This window comes from Calidris pugnax, unplaced genomic scaffold, assembly GCF_001431845.1.
Source record: "Calidris pugnax isolate Ruff unplaced genomic scaffold, ASM143184v1 scaffold25, whole genome shotgun sequence".
Classification (NCBI taxonomy): Eukaryota; Metazoa; Chordata; class Aves; order Charadriiformes; family Scolopacidae; genus Calidris; species Calidris pugnax.
The window spans coordinates 8853552-8875201 of NW_015090805.1; the positions used below are offsets into that span (position 1 = coordinate 8853552).

Here is a 21650-nt window from a genome sequence, read left to right on the forward strand (position 1 = left end):
TAGTAGTTTCCTGGAAAGATATCTTCTGCTCTTTCCTCCCCTGGGAAATGGGTCATCTTGTTGGAGAAGGAGATCAGAGTAGCGTGCCACAATCCATATTGCATTTTATTCACTTTCTCATTTCTTCCCATGTTGTTCCCTGTTCCATCTCCCAGATGTGCTCTCTAGCCTTGTGTGCCGTTGAGGCCAGACAGATGGGTATGTCCTTGCTAGGATCACTTGTTCTCCAGTCCCAGACAGGATCCTGATCTGCAGGTTTTAATATAAATATTCTGCTCTATATCCCCGTGGTTGCTTGCACCGCTCCTCTCATAGTTTTGGGATGCTGATTTAAAACTCCTGCTGACTGGCACATTTTAAACTCTTTGAATTTTGCTCCTCGAGATAGGTCAGGCACCTCAGATGTGGTGATTCACGTGCCTCGCTGCCTCGTGTCTTTACTGAAAATGAAGGCATAGCATCCATTTTATTTTGAGGCCACACTCAGAGCTGGTGGGTTCCAGCTTTCCATTGTGGAGCTACCTTATCCTGACTTATGATAGTTTTGGCTTTTCCTCTGAAAAATATTTGCTGATCAGTCCATTTCCCCACTCCACAGCAGGGCTCTCTGCTCCCTGCCTGTGCCTTCCTTGGGGTGGGAGTTCACCCCCTGAGCCCCGAGGGTGTCTTCCCATCCCTCATGGGGTTTGCACCCTCTTAATTAAAGAAACAACACCCAGTGTGCGGCCTTTGGTGTTGTGTGTTCCTCCCGCAGGGGAAGAGCTGTCAGCAGGGGCTGTGTCAGGAGATGTGATGTACGAGTTGTGACTAAAACCGGTAAACCCAGATAAACTTAACTGAGGTGCGGATACATCTTTGCGACGGCATTTGAGTGATCAGGTTCTGTCAGGACGTGCAAGATAAAAATCTGAGTGCTTAATTTAACTTTGACAGTGGCAAGCTGGTACAGACCAGCCAAGTTTTGCATGAATGTTTTCTTTTTTCTCCTGCGTGCTGGAGAAATGGCAAGGGTTTATGCTATGGTAATGCCAGGCTGAGAAACCTGCTCTGTTGCGGTTGGTATCAACACACGAGGTGAAAACAGCAGCCATTTGGTCGTATGCTCTCTTGCCTCTCCTCCCAGGCTCTGAATAAAACAGTAGTTATAATTCTCAGTGTTGGGTTTTGTGAAGCAGGGCTGCCTCTTCACCTGGGGCTCCTTTCTCCCATCCTCTCCAGCAGCCCCGACGGGAGGGCTCAATGCAGGCTGAGGCTGGTACTCCTATTTTTTGGCCTGGATGAACTCCTGCCTCAAGCATCTCTGCCTTGTCCTGTCCCACTAACCTCTCCACCTGACCCTGTCCTGCTAGAGTAGCCCGGCCATAGTGTCGCTGACATGCCAAGCTCTCTTATTTTCGGGAAGTGCGGGATGTTTAATTGCATGCATTCTGCCAGATAATTGTGGCTTTCCTCCTTGGACTCACCCAGTGCCCTCTTTAAATTGGGGTTATGGCCATCTTGGGTCTTTCTGCACTGGCTGATCTATATTCATGCTTGGCAGAGAGGAGAGGAGCTATGGGGAGTCTCCCCAGCTTGCCCAAAGTGGCACAGGAGGCAAGCTGCCAGGCAGGAGTTGAGCCCTGCTCTTCAGTGCTGCAGCTACTGGCCTCTCCATCCTAGCCCAGTCCAGTGGCCCTGGCAAATAATGTCAGTAAAGACTGAGCCTTGCAAGGTACTGATTTAAAAGTAGGAGCTCACAGAGACACTGGTATCAAAACTTCCACAAGGCATGCTATAAACTTAAAAGGACATCCTCTGCTTCAGTACTTTTCCTTATTATGCTTCCCTTGTGGCCTCATAGCGGAAGTTTTTCTTACTTTTACATCTTTTTTACTAATTATGTAGCATACCTTATAACGCTTTTATACCTCAGTGAGGTACGTCATTCTCTGTCAGAGAGAGGGTGGCCAAAATGTGAATGCTACTCTGATCGTGCATTTACCCAAGTTTAATTTGCCACCTGTTTTTCCATAGACCTCTGGAATCCCTCCCCGGTACTTAAGTTGGGGTATCTAAAATTAGATACTTGTCTTCGTATCTCAGGCACCATCTTAATGATCTGTGTGAGGTCTTTGGCATTGCTTGAAAATCAGATTACTTACCTCTGCTTAAATGAGGATATATCCTCAACGCTTCCTCTCCAATTCCCCCTCCCTCAATTATGGGCCTTAATTTTTTTCCACAACATTTTAATCCTTCACATCCTGCCTGCAGTGGCTCCCTGGTCACTCAAGCCAAGGATTTCAATTTTTGTTGCTGGAGACCGTAGTGCTGGGTGGTTCTGTGTGTGCATGGTCTGCTGTGTCCCCTTCTGCTTCTCCCTCCTCCAGCTGCCCCTCCTGGGCTGCGCAGTGGGTGCTCTGATGGGTCCTTTTAGGATCTGTCTCCTGGCCCGAACATTTTCTTGTTACTTCTAAATAAAGGGGTTTTAAAATGCATTTGACTTGTCTCGTCCTCACTGTGTATCAGCAGTTCTGCTGCTCGTTTGGCACAAGCAGAAAGCCCTTTTCAAGCAAAGTGTAATAACAGTAATGTATAACCTTAAGGTAAATAAACAAACCGCACCTTGTTTTTACTTCAGCTGCATTTTGGGCATTCTTTTTCTTAAGTAACACCTAAATACACACTCAAGGTCCTTGTAGCTACCTTTCTCATTCTTGTCCTCCATGGAGGCCAAGTGGGCTCCTTCTTCCCTGCAACTCCCTCCTGGCTCAGCGCTGGCTGCAGCTCCCTGGAGAGCATTACAAAACCTCCTCCACTTCCCAGGACGCAGCGCGCAAGCTGCTGTTCGTCTGCCCCACAGGCTCCAGGGAGTTGCCCTTGTGGCTTCCCATACATTTGCTTATGTCTGATGATCTGAAATTAGAATCCTTTCCCTGCTTTGCCCTTTTCTGTAAACGTGTAAAACCTTGCAGATGTCCCCTAGGGAAGAAAGGGGGATTTTCCCACCATTAAAAATAAAAGGGAAGGGAAGGAGAAAGACTTAAAACACGTTCAGATACTTGTAAAAATGATTAAAAAATAAACCAACCCTTAACTGTGTCAATTATTCATATCCCCTTGTATAAATATAGAAACCCTGAAGAGGGGGCTTTCCCTTGGGCTACCTGCTCTTCTTTTCCATTAATTTATTACCAAGGCCCCACGGTGCTTTGTCAGTGCCACGTTTCTGGTTTTGTTTTCTTTAGCTGTGATTTGGGGGTGGTTGACTGTCAGCTCTATGAAGGTTTTAGGTCTCCTGACAGACCTTCCTCCCTCCCTCTCCTTTTGACCTTTCGTCTTTCCCTTAGAAATTCTCATAGGTGTGGTGCTACAGCTGGAAGAACAAGGCTTCCCACATCTGTCCTTTATGAGTTCTCCACAAAGAGAACGTGGGTTTATTTTTCTTTCCCCTCCTCTTCATCTGGAGTGATCACCCAGCATTGTTCTCCTAACTGTGACAGACGCGAAGGTTGCGTGTTCGTGAGGCGATTGCAAAGAGGTTTTGCAATTCCAGCTCTGCTGGCCAGTGCTCGCGGACCTGTGGATTGTCCCCCCCGCCTTTTCTGGGTGGTTATTGTTGTCAGGCTCCCGTTTCAGGAGCAGCTGTTCTCTTTGACAGGTAGTATAAGCCGTGGTTGCTTAAAATTCATTTTTTTCTCATAAATGAAAGGTTTCTATGACATTTTATATGTCATAGAAAGAACACACAAAAAGTTTGTCATTTTTTTTTCCACTGGTTTAAAAGTCAAGTAGATTCTACAATCCACGAGAGTTGGTCTCGGAGCTCAGTGTTGTACGTAGTTTCAGTGACTCCACTGAGTCAGTCAGTGACTCTCCATGACTGAGAATGGGGAAGCTTGGAGCATTTCTGAATTACGTATCTGAACCCATGTATGCACCCAGCTGCATCACGGAAAGCCCTCTCAGACAAAGATCTGGGCACAGAGCAGCCTCCCTCCTTCCTTTCTTCCACCCACCCATCTATCCACCCACTCACCCATCTCCTGTGGGTTCCAGTGTTTCATTTTGTGGAGGGCAGCCCTGGACTAAGGGATGGGGAGAGCCAGAGTTGTCAGGGCACCAGAACCCTGGAGCATACTCGAGCATTTACCTTCTTCTCAGGGTAGGTGATTTGATAGATTGATTTTGGCAGCAGTTCATATTAACTAGAGGTAATAAAGGCTAACAAAATGTGGCCTCCAGTTACAAATAAAGGGCCTGATTTTCCATTTCAGGAGACAGGATCGAACACCGGAGTTGCAATGGCGTGGAACTGGGATCGTGGGTGGGGAATACAGCCCAGAGCCAGTGATTAATATTAAATAGTTTCTGTATGAAATGACTACTGCTTTCTGTCGATGTATATACATCCTGCTGGTTTGTGGTAGAATTACTGAGGGCTTCTCAAAGCTGGATGAAGATTTACTTAATGACCAACTGATCTCACATCTGCAGCTGCATTTGGAATCTGACAAAAACGATGCATCAAAAAATCAAAAAGATAAAAAAGAATTGAAAGATTGCTGACACCATTCTAGCCAACTTTCCATGTTCATTGGTCAAGGAGTTATACTTGCATACTAATTTTTCCTTTCTGGAAAGGAATCTTTTAGAAAACTACAGCTTCCATATTTTTCATCCATTAATGTTCGTGCCAAGTGTCCACAAGCAAAAAGAAAACAGGTGTGCTATTTTTTTTTCCTAAAAAAGCTCCTCCCAGCATATGAAAGTCAAACCTCTTTTTGCTCTACCTAGAATCACAGGTAGCAGCTGTGAGGAATAACAAGGTGCTCCTTTAATATATTCTGCTTCCCTACTATGCATTCATTTAATCCATTCATGGTGGTTTGCTGCGAGCTTCCTCGGTTTGGATTGACTTAAGTTGCTGTGTGATGAGCCCTGTGGGAACTCCTTGGCCTGATTTTTCAACGTGCTGTTTTGTGGCTATGGAATAAATACAGCTGTGCTACTTCCAGACCTTCAAAGAACAAGTGGAGTTGCATTGACGTATGTAGACATTGGCGTATATGCATGCATACATGTTTCATAGATGTGTATCTACATATGTGTGCTTGTGCTTGCGTGTTTGCAGGAGTCAGCTTTAAGACTGAATACTTTGTCTTGGGCATAGAAGTTTGAAAAATCTTTATTTGATGAGCTGTTCCATGTGTGAACATTTACAATTGTCCATCCCTGAGAGCGGTTACTGGCGAGTTACCAGTAACTCTGAACGTGTGGTCAGCTTCCCTCTTGCTCAGGCTCCACTGACACAGCAAATGTCCATGGGAACAAAGGTGTCCTGCGTGGGGAAGGGCTCTGTGCTGCTATGCTTGTGGTTGCTTCAGCTTTTCCTCCTGATGGAGGAGCATGGACATCCCCTTTGGCCAAGACCCTGCTGGAGGGAAGTTGTTGTCCGAGCACTGCAGACCCCCAGAACTGCTGCTGTGGCAGAGCCTGGGCTGTTGGAGTGAACTGGAAACATGCACTGGGGCTGCATGTTAAAAGCAGACAAAGAGAAGTCTGAAAAACTGATGTTCTTCTTGAAAAGTATGACTTGGTTTTATTTGGGAAAGACTCTCCAACTTGTAAAAGTTAATAGGAACAAACCTTTTCAGGAAAGAATCTGTGGGTAATGATAAATCCTTCTCTTCTGGAGGAGCCATTCGTGTATGGTACTCATCTGTCCATGGCAAAGGATATTGCCAGCCCTTCTGGAGTGTAGTGAGGATTTGGATAATCCAGTTTCCAGTTGTAAACATCCATTTTGGATCTTCCCACCTTTTTAACAAGTGAGTGCAAGAAGAAGAATGATTTTTGTCAGAGGAGCATAGGTGGCATGGCGAGTGGGTGACGTTTTAGTTGGTTTCTCACAGAAGTGACCAGAGTTTGCTTCAGCCTGGAGCAGATTTTTCTGATTTATAAACTCAGAAGCCACTTCAGGATGGAAAATTTGATAAGATGCTTGCCACATCTGGTTTTTTTCTTCTTTTGGGCAAGTTTTCTGGGGCAGCAGCAGGGGGATCTGAAATAAGATGGTCGCAATGTGTTTTTTTTCTTCAGAGGTGAGGAACGCACATCGCAGGGTTGCTCGTTGTGCGGTGGATGCAGGTGGAAAGCCTCTTGCCTGTAGGATCTTGTTTGTCAGCAAGATTCCCGTCTTGCAAATTATTGGCAGCTGTCATGGTAATGAGTCCATTTCAATATAAATGAGCTTCATTTTATTAATTTCTGCCAGTTCCTGAGCAATTCATGAACTGCTTTTCAGATCTCAACCAACAGCTTGGGGGAAGAGGGGGAGGTGGGGAGCAGAGAGGGGAACATGAAGGAGGAGAAGGAAAATGAGAATGTTTTTAATTTAGAAAGGAGCCGGTGACTCTCATTTCCTTTGAGAATCCAGCCAAGAGTGAGGATCACAATTTCCCCACCAAGCAGCTCTAATAACATGAAGGGCATCAGTAATCTCTTCCAAGGTTTTTGTTCCTTGAGACTTTTGGAAAAGTTTATAAAACTCTGCGTGCAGCGTTGAGCTGACGTTTCACTGCGGGTGTTTGGCGGGGAGGAGGGGGAGTTGGGTGACTTGAGAGCTGGCTTGGGCAGCGAGCGCACCCAGCCCTCCAGTGAGGTTGTGGTTCTTGGTATCTCACAGGACTGGACCTTGAGCTGGCGTACTTGCAAGGGAGCTTGCCAGTGGTATCAGGCCAAGAAAAGGATTCGGTGCCCACAGGAGCGCACGCATGTGTGTAACTTGAGGACTGTTCTTAAGATTTGTCTTAGGTCTAAATAGATGCAGGCTGGTCTCTTGTATCCGCGCCTTAGTGAACGCAATTAACCCAATGATCCTTTCACTGTGCACAAAAAATGCATGTAAATGCTCTGCCCTACATGTCTGATTTGCCCTTGAAAAATGTTAATGGAATCCCTGCTTGGATAACTGCCCTTTTCGAAAATTAGACAGTCTGAGCAGAGAAGTCTCCTCTGAGGTCTTCCAGTTTTGGGCCTGTTCCCTGGGCAGTTGGGTCCCCCCTTGCTGCCAGAAGTTAAACCCTGGTTTACTGGAAGGTGCCTTTCTTGGTGGTCTTCAGACTCCGGCATGGTTTTGGACCCGAGGTTTTGTAGCGCTCCCTGAGACAGACCGCCCTCAGCAGGGGCATGTTAATGTCTGTTGGGATTTTTATTGTAGAAAGTGGTGGGAAGAGGAACTCCCCACATCCTGTAGTTTGGGCTGATGGTGCTTAACTGGGTTTTTCATTTTTTTCTGCCATCATCAGGTTTCATAATTTTAAATTAAAGCACAGTATTCGCATGCTGTATTGCACAGTGTTTCTTAGGTAAGTGATGATAACAGGGCCTGGCAGAAGATGTCCTCCTGTATTGTATGTAAAGGGTTCTTGCTAACCCTTTGTCTGATTCTTCTTCTTTTTTTTTTTTTTTTCTCCCCTCTTTCTCCCCAGGTTTTTGGCATATAGTCATAGACTCTGACGTGAGAGTAATGGAGTCGCTGAGTGGCAGGTGCTGACAGCTTCTGCAGTCCCAGTAACTGTTCATTTTGGTATCATTTGCAATTCTATACCTCTAAATGCCACAGCTCCCTTGGGGAAGGTTGCGCTGGATACCAGTACTGCCTCAGAAGGTACATGCGTGTCCATATATTTTTCTTTAGGAGTTTGCTGTGTTGTATAATGGTTCTTGGGAGGGGAAAAAAATTGGATAAGCTGCATGCGGCTTATGGTTACACCCGTTTAGCAATACAAAGGCATCTGAATGGCTATCAAGCAGCTACTGATGACATCCCTTCCTCCCTCTCTCCTCCTCTTCTTTGAATTGCCTGCAGGGCCTTTTTGGAGTCCATCCCGTGCTTAAACATATGCGAGAGCGGCTTACAAAAAAAGAAATGGCTGGTTAAAAGGTTCTGATTTGAAAACAATTAAATATGCTGCTGGAGTTTCCGAGAAACTCAAAGGCTTACTGTGGAATTTCAGCCTCTCTCTTGCCCTTTTGAAAAAGCACATTTTAATTACAATAAAATGTGTATGTTCACACTTGGTTATTAGTCTTGTACGTTTTTCTCTGCGGTTCTTGTGAGTTCAGTACAAATCTTTGTTGTTGGCTGGCAGATTTTAGCAAAAGTTTATTTCTGTAGATTCATTGCTCGCTGTGGATTTAATCATTGTTCTGGTTCTCACAGCCTTCGAGCTCCGCTCCAGGAGAAAAATACAGATTTGTCACCAGGGCCTCCCACTAGAATCTAATTTTAAATTTGCAATCTGTTGTCTTGCGAGGTGCTTCGAATTCGGTTGGAAAGTTAATATATTTCAGATTTTCTTTTGGAATCTAAAGGCCTGACTTTTTGCAAGTTTGAGAGTTAGTAATTTAGGCTTAGTTGAAGTGAGTATTTTGGTTTGGTAATTATTTTGAGAAATATTTAATACCGGGAGTAAGGGGAGAGAAAGGGAAATGACTGTTTTCCAAGGCAGTGATATTCTTTGAGGGGGCTGTCATCCGTGGTCATCTAGAATGTGATTGTCTTTATGTGTAACTATTTCACATAAAACTCATCCAGCAAAAACTCAGCAGTTCATCTAGAGTTCAGTCTGTCGGTTTAGGGTAGCTGATGTAAGCAACATTGTTTTTTCCAAAGCTTTCCTCAGAATCAGTGTTTTCCCTGCTGATATCAATCTTAAGTTTTGGTTTAAAAAAAACCCAACAATTCAAACCCCTGTACTGTCTCTTGACACGCAAGCTGGCTAAAAGAGGACTTTCCTGGCCCCTTGAAGACTTCCATAATTTTGACATTTCATAGAATCATAGAATCATAGAATTGTCCAGGCCGGAAGGGACCTCCAAAGGTCATCTAGTCCGACCTCCCCGCAGTCAGCAGGGACACCCCCAACTAGACCAGGTTGCCCAGGGCTTCATCGAGCCTCTCCTTGAATATCTCCAGGGATGGGGCCTCAACCACCTCCCTGGGCAACCTGTTCCAGTGCTCCACTACCCTGCTCTGAACCGGGAAGGAGCAGATCTTCTGGGAGAGAGGGCCCTTTCCCAAAGCAGCCTAGAGCTTGATGGGCAGGCCACCTCTCGAGGATGTGGAGGAACAAGTTGCCACCCCACGTTTGCCAGACTTGGGCTGCAGATATGAATCTCGATCTTCCGCATCTTCGGCAGGCAACTGAGTCAGCGAGCTGGTGCCTCCTCATCCAGGAGACGTGCCTGTCTCCTCGCTTCGGTTTTCAGATCTCTCCCTCTTGGAGCGGGGGAGCCTTTCATCCAAAGCAGTCTATTCCCACGAAAAGTTTGGGTTTTGATGAATCGACATTTTCTGCTGAAAAATTTCCAACTAGTTCTGATTGCAGCGCATGGTCTGTGTGTGCTAATCTCTGCTAGCTTTAGAGAGTAATTCAGAACAGATTTTTGACACGTCGCAATCCTTGGCCGAGCGCGACAGACCTGTTTAAAGCATCAAGACGTGTCACACTTGATTTATGTTGTATCCTGGTGGTACCTTGATAGGTCTTTAATGGTCACCTTTGGATTTGGCGGGTGAGCTAACAAGGGGAGCCTTTGTCCTACCAGCATTTGCGTGCAACTCCCATTAACATTACTCATTTTCTTAATTTGATACAGATTTTTTTCATTGAGTGTACTAAATTCACTTAAGCCGTAGACAGGCAGCATCTGGCAGTCGTAGCTGGAGCAATTTAAGACGTTTCTGCCCCAGGGTGTCTGCCACTGCCCCTGGGAAGGGGAGGTTGGGGCTCCCCTCCCCTGCCCAGCGCTGTGCTCTTGCTCGCTGAGGACGCCGGCATCTGCTTCAGTGCGAATTCATGTGGCTCAGGGCTGCCTTTCCACATCTGTCTGAGCTGACCTAACAGTTAGCTGCTGCCAAAAAATGGGGGTTGTGCCACTCGCTGTTCCCTCTTCCCCGACTCCTGCGTTGCCCTCCAGCCGTGCTGCCCCATCCTCACCCGGCTGTGTTTCCAGACGGGAACCCTTGTGCTGCCTCTGGCATGTCCCAGTTGAATTCACTATCCCAGCAAAAAAAACCCCTAATAAATAAAGCATTTCCCCTCCCACCCCAAATTCATTTTCTGCTGGTTTAGTGCACTCAGCTGCGTGAGCATCTGAACTGTTTGTGGGTAGCTGGTGGAAATGCTCAGCCAGAAATGCAGAGAGGAGGCAAAAATGGGGTTGAGAAGGTAGGAGGAGGGTCCCTTGCAGGGGGAGCCATTTGTCTCAGACACCCCACAAGAGGCCACCCGCAGCTTGACCCGTTAGGGTTGGCTGTCCCTACTTGAGGTGGGCTCAGCCTGTTGTGCCCCCACATCTCCTGGCATCTGGTGGGTGGGAGGGAAGGTGACAAACTGTGGGGATGGCACCGTCCTGCATCACCACAGCTGGGTCAGCTGCACCCTGCCTGCCTGTGGCCCCGTTGCACCCACCGTGCAGAAGGGGCGAGCCCCCAGTGTGATGCCGGGGAAAAGAGTGGCTATAGAATCATAGAATGGTTCGGGTTGGAAAGGAATTTAAAACATCATCGATTTCCAACCCCCTAGGGAAGGACCTCTTCAGTTGTCCCTCCTTCCTGGGTGGAGGAGCAAGGTATGGGCTAATCGCTGGGGTAGATAGATAGCCATCTGCAGGGTGTGGGAACCCATCCTCACCTGTAGCGCCAATCCACCGAATTAAAAAGGGACAGCTCTTTACTTTGAAGTCTGACACTTCTTGCCAGTCTCTAGCAGATAGTTCTCACTGTGTGAAATCGCTCAGTAAACATTCCTGCCGTCTGCGGAGAAAAGACTTTCTTCCTTCCACGAGAGTGTTTCTAGCGGCGTTATTTCCTCATGGGACGCAGCCTCAGCTGCTGCTCCTTTCCTTGCCAAGTCGTTTGTGGTTCTGTTACTTTTTGGCTGGGTAAAATTTTGCCCAGTGTGGATGGAGACTAGGTTGAGGTGGTGGCACGGGGCTGCTTTCCATAGCCACGCTGCCTGGTGTTTTCATCAGCAAGGGTGCATCGCCGGGTGGTGTGGAGGGGACACTCCTGCCCTTTGGCAGCTCCGTTTCTGAAGGTAAAGAGCCACTCTTCAATCATTCAGGGTTTCAAGAGGACTTTTAAAACTGCTCCTTCTCCTTAGATAGGTACCGAGGTGATGGCTGTGTGGCGGGAGACTGGGGAGAAATGGTGCATGCTGTGATGGGTTTTGCAGCTGGTGGAAATCCCGTTGAACAAAAGTGTGGTTAGCAAGAATCTCAGAATCAAAGCAGCTAAAAGCACTACACTGAGAGGGTTTCTTTCGCAAGATGGAGAGTGTTGGGGTTTGGTTTTAGACATGTGTGCAAGATAAAAAGCAATTTTTGTGCTATAAAATGTTTTAGAACCAAACCTAGCTGACATTTGTTTTTCAGACCGGTCCATATCAAAGGGCTGTAGCTTTTAAGGAATAATAAACCCTGTCTAGGGATTTATATTGCTGTCATTTTTTTTAGATGAAAATCTGCCCTCTGTTCAGCGCATTTATTTTTCTAAACTATGCATGGTAATCAAGTCTCATGACAGGCGATGGGAGTTCAGCCATTAATTTCAGTAGACGTAGGGTATTTCCTACTATAGTTTACTTGACATGCAATTATATTTATTTTAGATACAGAAATGTCCAGATATTTATGGAAGTGCCTGTTGCTTCAGCACTGAACAGATTTTTAGCCTCAGACAAGACCTACTTTGGGTAGAAGAGAAGAGAAGAGCTGTCTTCTGACTGTGGTCAGAAGTATCACTGCAGAAGTTCAGTTTTACCATACAAGCCCGGGGCAGCCTACAGCAGAACTGCTGTGCCTGCGTTTGGCACAATCGATTCTTCACTTTCTCTGTAATTTATATAGGGCTAATTCAGTTCTGTGCGGCGGTGATAGTGTGTATTTAGATAGTGAGGGAAAATACACGATCACATTCATACTGCCAGCATCTGGCTCAATACCCATCAGCACATCCTGTTAAAGGAGAGGAAATTGCCCCAAGAAATTTAAAACTCCAGATTATTTTACTGTCAGGGCAGCTTTTTTTTTTTTTTTTTTTTTTTTTCCAACCAAGACTAATAGAAATACCTCAAAATGAGAAAGTTTTGTCTTGGAATTTCTGTTCAAGATTTATGGACAATTTATCTAGATATAATTGTCTTGTGAGTAATTCAGGATCCCCTATTTAATTTTGAATGGCCGTGTACTTTAACATTTGCTTTTCTTCTTCTTCTTCTTGATCTTTGGCCAGAAGGAGCCAATACTACTGATAAAATATTTCTGACATTTGTTGAGTGAGATTACAGACCTCAAAGTGTTTTCCGAGGTTGAATCCACATCATCACTCCCATCTGCTGGATGGGAAACCTGTTTCATGGCAGGATGTGCGCAACTGAATAATGCAGGAGGCTAGGTATGGAGATAGGGACAGAAACCCAGTCCCTGGGTTCCAGCTCAGTTTTCTCTTTGCTAGATCAAAGCGCTTAGATCTAGCTATCTGCTTCAGAGTGAGTAGGAAGGAAAGGTTATTTTTATATAGTCTGAGTCACTCATGCTAATTTATTTTTCATAATATGGCTTTCTTGTGTGGGGCTTTCTGTACCTGCTTCATGTTGCACTGTTTTTTTGTTCCAGAAATCAAACCTATCATTAGCTCGCCGCCGAACAGTTGAATTTGTGCTTTTCTATTTGGTGCTTCAATTTGCAGTTCCTAGCAAAAGAAAAAGTGAAATCTCAGATAAAGGCGTATATCCATCTACATTTTGGCATCTTATTACATGCAGATAAACAGTAGCTGTTGATTTTTTTGAGTTTGTAGCGTTGGCTGGAATTGCAAAGCTAGTGCTGAGAGTCGAGTGGAAGTGTGCAGAGCTGAGATTGCCCGTGCACTTTGGTGGTAGGCTGGCTCCAGTTCACACCAAGCTTCAAGCTTCAATCGTTCCCTCTCCTACATTCTTCATTTACACCAGCGTAGCTGTCGTTTGGCTTTTTCTTACGTACCGATTTAAGTGAGTTGTATTTACAAGTTTGGTGGTACGGTTGCTGGCTGCCTTAATTAACTCTGTGGGATTAGTTGCCACTGTTAAAGCATGTCCTGCGAGACCCAGTGGAAGCTGTGGGACAGGTTTTGGGACAGGTTCATCAAAAAAAAAAAGAAAAAAAAAAGAGAAAGCTCTTTTGGGTAAACTGGGGCGTCCATGTGTCTTCTTGCCGGCGTGTTTCATTGCCGCCTTTAACGGTTCCTGCTCTCTCCTCTTGCAGACTGTGACGCCATGGGAAACGCGGAGAGCCAGAGTGTGGAGCACGCCTTCTATGGAGACAAGCACACCAGCCTGGGCCGCAAGCACACTTCCCGCTCGCTTCGCCTCTCCAACAAAGCCTCCCGCCGGACACGGCACGCTTCTTCTGGAAAAATTATCCACCGTAACTCGGAAGTGAGCACCCGCTCCAGCAGCACCCCCAGCATCCCCCAGTCCCTGGCGGAGAACGGCCTGGAGCCCTTCGCCCAGGAGGCCAACCTAGAGGACTTTGGAAGCCCCATCTGGGTGGACCGCGTGGACATGGGCCTGCGGCCCGTTTCCTACCACACCGACTCCTCCGTCACCCCCAGCGTGGACAGCAGCACCGTCCTCACCGCCGCCTCCGTCCAGAGCATGCCCGACTCAGAGGAGAGCAGGCTCTACGGGGACGAGCCGCCCTTCCTGGCGGAGGGCGACGGCAGGTCGCATCGATACGCGGCCAACGGGACAAACTTCATGGAGACGGCCAGCTTCAAGAAGAAGCGCTCCAAGTCGGCTGACATCTGGCGTGAGGACAGCTTGGAGTTTTCCCTTTCTGACCTCAGCCAGGAGCATTTAACGAGCAACGAGGAAATCCTGGGCTTGGCTGAGGAGAAGGATGCCGAGGCCACCCGGGGGACGGAGGCCAGTGGCAGCCCCCAGCCGCTGGTCACCTGCCAGCGTGCCAACTCTATGAGCGACCTGTATTCCCCCAAAACCCCGAGCGCCACCGTCAACGGAGGCCCACGAAACGCCTTCGGAGGGTACTGCCGGAATTTAGTGTCCGACATCCCAGACATCGGGAGCCATAAGATGGCGTCGGTTACCGCTGAGGATGCCCCTTCCTACAGTAATTACAATACGCTGCCCTGCAGGAAATCCCACTGCCTTTCCGAAGGGGCCACCAACCCACAAATTAGCCATAGTAACAGCATGCAGGGCAGAAGGGCGAAAACTACTCAGGTAAGGCAGTTTTATACTATGTAAAACATAAGTTTGTGGCATTTACTAAGCTGTGTCTGTAGATATAAAGATATTCCAGGTTCTACCAGGGTCTGTTTTTCTTCAACACCCCCTTTCTAAAGAGGGGTTGTATCCAGGAGAGAGCTGAACTAACTGGTCTCCAGAGCTGGCTTGAACCCATCACTCCTCCCTTCCTTATCTGCAACTTTGGACCTTTTCCACTCTTCACTGCCTCTGGAAAAGATAAATCTGCATCTGCCAGCTTAAGATTTTCCTGCATGTTTTGCAGTGCTGATGGTGCCTTTTTTCCCAGGGTAACTGCCAAAACTGATCACTCTTCTCAGGGAGCTCGCGTGTGTCGGTTGTGTCTCCCCTCTGTCCTGTTGCCCTCCCCTGCAAGCACTCATCGGCCCTTGTGGCTGGAAGCAGAGAAGAAACCTGTGAGTGTTTCCTCCTCTCCACGGTAAACACTGGCTGGGCTGAAATTTCACTCTCCGAATTACCCGGCGTTCACATCTGTGCAAAACATCATCCAGAAACAGCGCTGTCCCCTTGCTGCCAGTCCTGCAAACTGAAAAACGATGGGGGATGTATGGAGGAGATGCTGCTTCTCCTAGCCAGGGAGGACATCATACCCTTCATCCTTTAACAGACAGCACAGAGCCAAGATGAGCTGTTTCTATCTGGTGCCCCTCCCACCCTCCCAACACCAGTCCTGTGTCTTCTGCTTTGATGGCTGCTGTTGGGTCTTTATTATGTTTTGCCTGGCTGTTCTTGGCCCTGTTCTGCCTGATGAGGTTACGCAGCACCGCCTTGTGCCGCGCATAGCAATTCCTCTTACAGTCAGTGGCAGCCTGCTCTTAGGGATGGGATAAAGGAGCTACAAATCCTGCCCGCTTGTACAAGCCACGTGTGGCATACACTTTGCGGGCACGTTGCACTCAGTTTATTCAGCTGGCTTGCCGGACCTCCTCAGGAGCAGTGCTCCAGCTGCCTAATGGATGGTGCTGGCTGTGGGGTTTTTTACATGCGCTATTTTCTAAGCTTTTGGCTCAGAAACATGGCCGGGGGACACAGACAGAACAGCCCGAACGGCGCAGGTCAGAGCCGTGCGGCAGATTGCATGCTTCAGCGGCTCCCCTGATTTTATTGCATGGTTTCTCCTACATATGCCATGCAGTGTACACGCACACCGCGCCGCGTGACCCAGAAAAAAAACGCAAAGAAGCAAAAAAAGCAGCACGTCGCATCAAGGTCAGAGGCCAGCAGGCTGCTGCTGGGATGAGAGGTTGGCAGGACACCAGGAGGAGACACCAGGCTGAGTCAGGCAGGTTGCAGCGTGCCGCAGAGGAGGTGCGGGGCTGCGGAGGCGCGGGGGGCTGTCGGAGGGCGAGAGGAGCTCGTCCCCCCCTTACTCCATCACCGTCTGCTGGCACTGACTTGTGAGAACTGATGGGAAGGGGCTGCTGAGTGACTTGCTGGCTGCGCTTGATCTGTGGAGATAGATAGGCTGCTTCTAAATATAAAAATGACATGCTCAAACAGATGCTGCCGCGTCCCACAACAGCAGCTTTGTACTTCAAAATCAGCTCTTTATTTTCGGAGGTATTTTTATGGTGCGAGCGCAGAAACCCTTTGGTACTCCATCAAGGCAGCGCAGGATAAAAAGGAGGAGAACAACAACAACAACCAAAAAAAAGAGGATGTTATTTGGCAAGCCTTGAACGTAACAGCTTTCATGAAGATTGTTAGGTGCAACTGCTGCCTCTAGCCCTCTTTCAGGTGTATTTAAGTAAAAGAGAGCAGTGTCGCTGGTGAACAGCAAAGCATTTGTTTTTCTTCTTGGTGCCTATCTCGGCGTTAATAAGATTCCTCTGAGGCACTTCGTGAAAGTCACGAATTTGCGTAGCATTTTGCGAGGCCTCAGCTATACCCAGGGAAATCACTTTGTGGGGCTGGTTTCACTAGATCCGAGCTTGGAGACGATGGCTATAAGGAGTCTTGGCACTGATTATTATCACATATAAATTCAACAAAATTAAAGCTTTGGAAAGGTCAAAATTCCTGCCAAGTCTTTAATCCTCAGCAGCATACAGTAAGTATAAGATACTTGTCAGCCATGACGTCATGTTAGCCCAAGCCTACCTTTAACAAGCTTAGGGAAATGACTGTCATTATGTGTTTGATAGATAGAGTGAAAAAGAAGGCCAAATTTGCACACTAAGTTAAATGACTAGTTTCTTGGTGAACCTGATTAGGTGGCTTTGCATGGAGTGAGAGGAGGGAAACTACCAACCTGTCTCCATAGTCTGACAGTATCTCAGCACTTTGCTTGATGCCCCTGGTGTGAAGTAGAGCGTGATGGTTACCCTACCTGGGATGGTGGAAGCTTAGATGTAGAGCTGATGCCCTTACTTCTTTGTTGTTAACGTGCTCCTTGGCACTGTGTTTGCCTGTGCCAGCCGGTATTTCATCACAGTTTGGATAATTCTGTTTCCCTCTTCCCTTCCCAGTCTTTCAACACTTTCTCAATGGGCTTCAAGCTCTTTGATGACCACCTTGAGCATTGCGTCAGAGCCTGCCATACGTGTCCTCATGCTGTCGAACATTTCATGCTATAAAAAAAAATTTAGTGGACCAAGGCAGAACTTTCATGGTTTTTTCCAGCCTTTTGAAATGCTTCTCCCCATCTCAATCCCAAAAGACAATAGCTATGTCTTAGGGCCACAGGGGCACCACACAAAGGTGACCTAGGGCCAAGTGTAATATAGTGTTGGACATAGTTTTCCCTCATGACCTCCAGGCCAATGACCTATCACTGCTCCTGTGTTATTTAACAGCACAGAGGTAGCTCCCTTGTTCAGTCACCTAATTGAGCCTCATAGCCAGGAGGGAGGTTTCTGCCCAGATCATTGTTGCCCATCTTCACAGGAATTTGGGTTTGTATTTGCCAGTGGGTTGTTTTTATTCAGTTTTTGGAAAGTCGTAGCTGGGATAGTTGCATGACATTTTAGTCTCACCTGCCCTGTTGCTAGAAATACTGAAAGGTCCTGATCGCCACTTGTAGGTGGCTTTTGACTAGTCTTGATCCCAAAGAGGTCCCTGAAAGCAAGAGGCTCTGAGGGCAGTGTATTTCTGAGACCACAGCAATGGCTTTGTGCCCTTGTGTTTGATTCCTGAATGTAGACACTATTACATGCATGTTCAACTATATGTACATCATTGTGTTTTCTCTACAGGCTAAATTTATTAGAAGTTGTCAGCAGCTGTGATTTTTGTCCTGCGCTGACCACTGCTACTGGGAAAATGCATCCTTGAATATTCACAGAAAGGAGATGCTGGAATCACAGCCATATGTGTTTTGTTATAATGCCTTATCCATGGGTTCTTTATAAGTATGTGTTTTATATTAAAGAAGCAAAAAAAAAAAATATAAAAGGAAAGAAAAGAAAATCTCTCCCTTCCAAATTTAAACCTTAAATTGAACTGTGGGAGTCACTTTCCACTAATTGAGAAGGAGAGCTTTTTAATACTGGAGAGACAATTATATTCAATATGCACAGGCGATTAATATTCACAGGGTGGCTTTGGGGCACCCACGCAGCAGTTCTGTTTTTCGTAACATTTTAACATTAAGGGTTCAGATCTGCTGAAGCGAGACTTCCCGGAGAGCTCTGCTGGGATCCTGTTTGGCTTTCAGAGCTGATGTGGTGTAGGTGGAAAAAAGCGTAATTGGCTGACATTTTCACCCATTTTTGCTTGAAGGGAGACAAGCTCTAGTTGGATACAGCTTGTTCTGACTGTGGGTTGTGAGATCCCCAGGACCCTACAACCTGCTTGTTGGGATTCAGATTTTGTGAAATGTGGCCCTTTTGTGTCCTGCTTGCAGCTAAACATCTGCCTGTGGGAGACCCTCCTCCTCTTCCTGGTGGATGTTGAAAGACACATCTAACCACATGCTGCCCTGCTTGAAGCAGAACCACATGAGCCCTAGTTGAAGTTTCAGGAGGGGAAATAGGGAATGGAAGCCTTGAGGTACAGTTTTGTGCCACTTTCAAGGCCGTCTTGCCACCTCCTTATTCCATGTTCCTCCTCTGTGGATAATTTTTGACTGCTCTCTTCTCTAGACCATCAAAGTGGGGGAGGATACAGCCTCGCGTAGGGCATGAACCTCTTTAAAAGACATTTCAAAGTCCACTACAGTTGGGTGAAGACATCCTGCGTGTACAGAAGATGTTGTGGTCAAGTGGCGATATCTGGTTGCCAGGCCGTGGTTCCAGCAGCATGTCTGTTCATGGGTGTTTTGTTGCACATCAGCATAAGCCTACCTGATGCTGGCTTCAGCCACTCAGGTCCCACTCCTCCCCGTCTATTTTTCATGATGATCAAGGTGGTGATGATCAAGGTGGCCATTGAAGCCAGAGACCTCCATGGGCTTGAGTGCTGGTATTTGGTGTGTGGGAGAAGACATGAGGAGTAGTCCTTCGGAGGTGTGAAGCTGTGAGTGGTCTGTTTTTAGGGAGGTAACGGTGTTTGACAAGAGTATTTAGAGCATGGTCTGATTCATGTGTGCATTAAAATCCAAGGAGACACGGTGGCCAAAGCATTTCTGCATGGTCAGCCACTCACATATCAGAAGGATGGCTTGTTCCTCTCTGAGCTTTATAGCCCAGTTTGTAATATCCTCTGGAAAGATGAATTCCAGCATTAGCGTTACAGTGGTGCAGTCCAGGTTTTTTGCCTGACTTTTGAGAAGCAGCAGCAAGAAGATGTCCCTCAACTCTGCAGGGAAAGCAAAGGTTTCTTTTACAGTGTCTTCGCTCCAGTGTTTGTTGTGAAGCTGAGCTCGGGGACAATGAACAAACTTCCTGCCTGACTGACTTGGAAACTGCACGTCCTTCAGCGCCAGCCCCAGACTATGTCCTTGGCACGTTAAATCCCCTTCTGTCCGATTTTCAAGTTTATTACTATTTTTAGGCCTCTGTAGGTAGCCTGAAGGAATTTGGGATCTCAAGCCTTTAAAAAAAAAAAAAATCCTATATGAAAAAATTTTGCAGAATATGCAGGAGATGAAACCAGGGTTTTTGTGGGAATTATATCAGGACGTACAGAGAAACGAGTCTAAAATTAGAGTATCTTTCCAGTCGATATTATTTTTTTACTATCTCAGGGAATTTTATTACAGGTTACAGTGTTTCATTATGTTACATAGGATGGCTAAACTCCAGAGAGCTGATACTTGGTTTTAAGTTGTGTAAAACTTTTTCACAAATAGTTTTGTGGCATGGAGGACGTGACCTCAAAATGTAAAAGGACCACACTGGGTCAGTCACATGAAAGCACCATCCAGCCCAGTGCCTTGTTCCCCAAATACCAAGTGCTCAGGAAAAGAAAGAAATGAGGAGAGTATGGGGCGAACTTTCCTTTGGGGCATTCTTCCCGAAAATTAGTGATTTGAGTCTTCCTGAGCGAGGAATGCATCCAAGACTTTTGGGTTGACCTGTCCCCCATGAATTCTCTTTTCTGAAATCATTTTCTCCTTCTGGCTTCCACTGCATCCTGTTCACTCTCTGCATAACACTTGTGACCTTACAGCCTGCTCTTACAACCCCCTTCGGTCATCATTTTTCCAGGCAGAGCGTCTTCAGCAGCTGAAGCTCTACTCCTATTAAAGTAATTCTGTACATCTCAATCTGTAGTCTGGAAAACATAGCTATTTTCAACCTAAATATGATTCTTAATCAGATTGACCCAGACCTTTAATCTTAGTCGCTTGACTCCAGATGAAATTGATGAAAGAAATAAAGACAAAGTCATGTATCATTAAATTATAATTAATGACACATAATTTAGTAAGTGCCTGAAAAATGTTACTGGTTTTCTGCTGTAATGTGTGTCTCACTGATTCGAGCCCCTGTTCATGAAGTCACATAGTGCCTTTCAGAAGAAGGTCATTCCCAAGGTCTCGACTATAGCCTGAGCCATGCTCCAGGTGTCCAAAAGCTGGAGAACCTTGAGTTGGACGGTTTGGCTCTGGTGATCACTCAAGAGGCTGAATCCCACCGAAGAGCACTGCTCAGCTGGTCACTTTGTTGAGCCTCCAGCAAACAACCCTCCTAAAACCAAACATCTCTGTTTTCAGCTACTAGCCACAGGGCACCAAGTTAAATAAAAGGGGGGTGGGGGTGCGGGAAGGGGAAACCACTCAGTGAGGTGGCAGCCCAAGCTTGCACCAGTGTAAACTGCTTGTGAATCCACATCTTGAGTCCTGCTGGCTGCCAGTGAGGCAGCTCTTGGTGGCTCTGAATGACAAGACCTATTTAACAGCTAGACCAAATGAGCTGTTGATAGGCTGGCTAACTGGAAGTGGATTCAGTGTGAGCCTGGGGGAATGGAGGGCTTTAGACCTGAACTCAGAGTTCTTCCCTGCTCCATCACCAGACTGCCCTTCCCAGATGGATGAGATTAGGTCAGGTATTGCCTATTCAGGATATTTTAAAGCAAATAGCAATCACTCCCTTCAGAGCACACAACTCTGCCCCAATATTGTCAGGGAAAGGAGCATGTGAAAATGAGTGTTTTGGTCTCTTTCGGCAAATATTTTGATATTCTTTCTAAGATCTTAATTTGTTTTTCTTCCTTTGCTTTTGGTCTGAAGCCAATGGAAAGCAAATCAGCAGTCCTGATACCTGATCTAGCTCAATTCAGGCATGTTTTTTTTTTAAACAGTGGGACTTTGTCATTTATACAGCTGAAGTGCTTGCACCATTGGCAATAATTGTATTCTCTGTAAAGCTATATAAACTGCATGTTTTTAATTTCAAGAACTTTCCACTTAAAAATCACAGACAGGTTGCCCCAGCTGCTTGTTTGCTGGGCTGTTCTTACTTAGATGGATGCAATTTCCAGTAGTGATCCTTTCCAGTGAAGGGCTCCATTGAAACATTTCTTTTTAGAGAGTTACAGCACGTGATCCTGTGACTAGTCATCATCCCAGATGGCAGATGATTTCCCTGCTCCCTTAAGTTAGGTGATTGCTCAGGTGAACATCTCCAAGGTGATATGTTTTGATTTCAAGCTGCTGTTCTAGCAGCTTTCCCCTTTCCTCACTTCTTACCCCCTCTATTACCTTTCTCAGGAATAATTGCCTTTTCTTGGCATTGAGTGAACAAAAAGTAACCTAACTCTGTATTTTACTTTGAGGATTTTGGTTAGGAATGTTGCCAGTTGTGTAAGTCGAGCATGGATAGGCTGCTTGTGTTAGTCTATGGTTAGCTCAGTCCCTCTAGAATCTTTCTACATCTGGGTGGTCCATTGGGATGAAAGCAAGGTAATTTTTGGGGGGTCCTCAGCATATAATTTGGAAACAGAGGGATT

The 21650-nt window shown here is 46.4% G+C and overlaps 1 protein-coding gene across 1 annotated transcript in view; it reads left to right on the forward strand.

The window, feature by feature from the left end:
* The window catches only part of TIAM1 (T-cell lymphoma invasion and metastasis 1), a 123753-nt gene that overhangs the window by 23123 nt on the left and 78980 nt on the right, over positions 1 to 21650 (forward strand). Inside the window, exon 2 of the mRNA XM_014938172.1 lies at positions 13294 to 14273. Within this exon, the coding sequence (XP_014793658.1) occupies positions 13294 to 14273 (980 nt within the window). The remainder of the gene's footprint in view (positions 1 to 13293; positions 14274 to 21650) is intronic.